General features: G+C 41.5%; 1 protein-coding gene across 1 annotated transcript in view; it reads right to left on the bottom strand.

The window, feature by feature from the left end:
- Window positions 1-1529: 1529 nt before the first annotated feature.
- The window catches only part of LOC107298691 (protein THEM6-like), a 6257-nt gene continuing 4165 nt past the window's right edge, over window positions 1530-3621 (bottom strand). The window contains exon 2 of the mRNA XM_015828066.1: window positions 1530-1637. Coding sequence (XP_015683552.1) covers window positions 1530-1637 — 108 coding nt within the window. The remainder of the gene's footprint in view (window positions 1638-3621) is intronic.

Here is a 3621-nt window from a genome sequence, read left to right as displayed (position 1 = left end):
GTGAAATGGTGGGCCATAAAGCAGAGATTTTTAAACCAAGGGGCCTCAACTTTAATTTGCAGAATGCATCCCAAATGTGGGCTATTTTCAAGGCAGATACATCTCTGAATATATCCCGGTTTTTCCCCCCCAGTATATTAGTATATTAGAAATAGTATATTAGAAGTTCTGTCTGTGTTGAAGGCATTAAGGATTGCGGTAAGGAAATATTTCTGCACTGATGACCCAATGAGTCATGGATCGTCTAGTAACCACCAACGAACAAGTGGCCTCTTTAGAGAAGGCATAAAAATGTCTAGATGCAAAAAAAAATATCACATTTTCTACAGGGAACCACAGGTCGTACCAGCTATAATATTAGAAGGCCACCTGAAGAGACTAGAAACATTTGAAATGTGGATTTACAGGGTGGCTGTTACGTATAAGCTGGGTTGACAAGATCAGAAATGAGGAGGTGATAAGCCGCCTGGGAAAGCCAAGGGAAATCATCAAAACAATTAAAAAATGAAAGAATATTTCAGACATGTGATGCGACACCCAGAAAAATACAGCGTGCTCCATTTAATCCTCCAGGGAAAGATGGAAGGCAAGCGAGGTCCAGGCAGAAGAAGAACATCATGGCTTCAAAATCTAAGGGACCGGTTTGGACAAAACTCAGCAGCACTTTTTCGTGCAGCTGCTGATAAAAACAGGATCGCCAACATGATCGCCAACGTCCGACAACGGATATGGCACAAGAAGAAGAATAATGTTCAGCTGGAATCTGCTTTCAGATTCCAGAAAGAAATTCTAACTAATGAGAAGAAACAAGTAATGGTAAATGTCCTTTTTTATGAAAGTGAACTTCAGCCGAGGCAGCCTAAAATCATATTCACCTTATGTGTAGCTCCATGGCATGACTGGCTCTTGTGATTAACTAGAGGTCCACGATTCCTCTTACACATAATGGCACAAAGATCAGGGAAAGGAGGGCTTGGGAAATGAGATTCACAGCAGCAGCCCTCCTCACTGTAGTACAGCTTCTCTGTCTCTCTATTGTTCTGCCTCTCTCTCTTCTCTCTGTCCTCTCTCTCATAGCTCTCTCTTCCCCNGGCTTCATCCTAGGAATAATGTTGGCACCAATTGACCCAGTGAGGTGTCTTTGCAAGTTTCAAATCTAATTAAACCTTCTATAGGTATCAGATCGAAAGTTTCTTTTTTTTCTTCAGACCTACAGCCTTCCATTCGTTAGGGCTGATCCTGCTGTTCTTTCAGTCCACAGAATATGGTGGCATCTGGTAGAAATCGTGACGAGGAAGTCCATCAGTGTCCTTTCTCAAACGATGTAAATTATATAGTTTGTGTCAGTCTTTGCATAATGTGATCATGGTGGGTGAACTTGGCCCTCCTACGCCCTCCCCAACCCCTTGGATACTCGTGACAAACACTAGATACGGTTATGAATAACATCTCTTTGGCTTTACACAGAAGAAGAACAGGTGGCCCAACCGTTTCTGAAGATGGCCCATCAGCAGATCTGAAGAAACCTTCTACTTGCTTTTGTTATTTTGCTGGAGTTCCTTCTTTACTCTTTCGCTGTTGATTCGGTTACTTTTCAGCCAGTAGTGGACATCTTCGGGGATTTCAGGAGAGTCTACCTGCAATTAAAACACACAATCAAATCACACAAATGAAACAGAGAGGGAGGATGGAGGCCAGGAGGACCTAAGCAGAGGCGTGCAAAATTGGAACCCGGGTGCTTCCCACTATTTGGGGAAATGTCCATGTTTTCCATAGAATTGTCGGTTACTTTATGCTTCTTTCTCAGCGCCATTTTAGAGCTGGAATTTGCAACAAAAGAAAAGAAGACTCCATGGGTCTTGTTTGGAAGAACAGAAGCCAAGTAGAAGCCAAGTAGAGACTCTAGAAAAAGTATAGAGAAGAGCAACAAAGATGATTAGGGGACTGGAGGCTAAAGCATATAAGGAACGGTGGTTGGAATTGGGTATGTCTAGTTTAATGACGAGAAGGACGAGGGGGGACATGATAGCAGTGTTCCAATATCTCAGGGGCTGCCCCAAAGAAGAGAGAGTCAAGCTATTTTCCAACGCGCCTGAGGGCAGCACAAGAAACAATGGATGGAAACTAATCAAGGAGAGAAGCAACCTAGACTAAGGAGAAACTTCCTGACAGTTAGAACAATTCATCAGTGGAACAACCTGCCTCCAGAAGATGTGAATGCTCCAAAACTGGAAGCTTTAAGAAGAGACTGGACAGCCATTTGTCTGAAATGGTATAGGGTTTCCTGCCTGAGCAGGGGGTTAGACTAAATAACCTCCAAGGTCCCTTCCAACTTTATTATTATTATTATTATTATTATTATTATTATTATTATTATTATTATTATTATTATTATTATTATTATTATTATTATTACTTACTTACTTACTTACTTACTTACTTACAAACACTTTTATCCCTTCCTTTCATTATAAAGGGGACATTGGGTTAGTGATCAAGCACCAAGTTCAAATCTACAGGTAGTCCTCAAGTTACGACAGACCCGAAAAAGGGGACGTATACGACCCATATACAAATTTCCAGTGGTCACGTGGCTGCACTTTGGGAGCTCAGCAACACAACCACGTTTATGGACCTTTGGTCATGTGACCACATTTTATAAGGGTTTTCTAGAAAATGGACACTTACTTTAAGTTTTCAGGAACATCACTCCATAGCACACAATGGGTCCACTTAACAACTGTGTGGAATTCCCTTAACGACCATTGCAAAAAAGTGCATAAAACCAGTTCCGTCACCAACCCATTTTACAACCATTATGCAGGTGCCGTTATGGCTGTAACTTTGAGGACTATCTGTACAACATTCTAAGATTTTGTGGAAGGAAAAGTCTTCATCGTGGTTCAGTCCAAGCCGGGAATAAACAAAACGGAGACTGGTTTAGAAAGAAGGTTGCAGTTTATTGAAGAGGAGAGCCAGACAGAAAGATGGCTCTGGAAGAAAAAAAGGAGAGAGAATACATGTAGGGAGTGGGTTTTTATACCTTCTGGAGCCTTTTGTTTGGAATTGTTTTCTGTTCTTGTTTGAGGCTTTGTGTTTCCTATGTCATGTATTCTGACCTGAGTCTGGGTGTGCCCCTTTGGCATCTGTGGGTTAATCCTATTATGTCCTGTCTTAGACTTTGGGTGGGGTATGTATATTTTAGGTGTCTTTGTCTTCTTAATCTTCTAGCTGGGGGCCTCCAACCTTCCTGAATGCATTATTTACATCTGCATTTCTACAGAGCTGGTTTCTGCTTGGGGGGGAGGGAGTCTTGGGGCTGTTAAGAAAAACTGGGCCTGCTTTTCTGCCTCTTTAAGATCCTCTGAGGAAATATAATATTCTGCCCTTTTAATATTTCCTTCTCTGGAGGGGCCAACTTTCCACAATTTAAATACAGAATTATGGTCTGAAACTACCAAAGGGGGCGAAAGGAAGAGAAGAAGAAGAAGAAGAAGAAGAAGAAGAAGAAGAAGAAGAAGAAGAAGAAGAAGAAGAAGAAGAAGAAGAAGAAGAAGAAGAAGAAGAAGAAGAAGAAGAAGAAGAAGAAGAAGAAGAAGAAGAAGAAGAAGAAGAAGAAGA

Source organism: Protobothrops mucrosquamatus, unplaced genomic scaffold (assembly GCF_001527695.2).
Source record: "Protobothrops mucrosquamatus isolate PMUCROS unplaced genomic scaffold, P.Mucros_1.0 scaffold4200, whole genome shotgun sequence".
NCBI classification, from domain to species: domain Eukaryota; kingdom Metazoa; phylum Chordata; class Lepidosauria; order Squamata; family Viperidae; genus Protobothrops; species Protobothrops mucrosquamatus.
The sequence above is the reverse complement of the archived record's forward strand: the minus strand, read 5'-3'. Positions and strand labels throughout refer to the sequence as shown.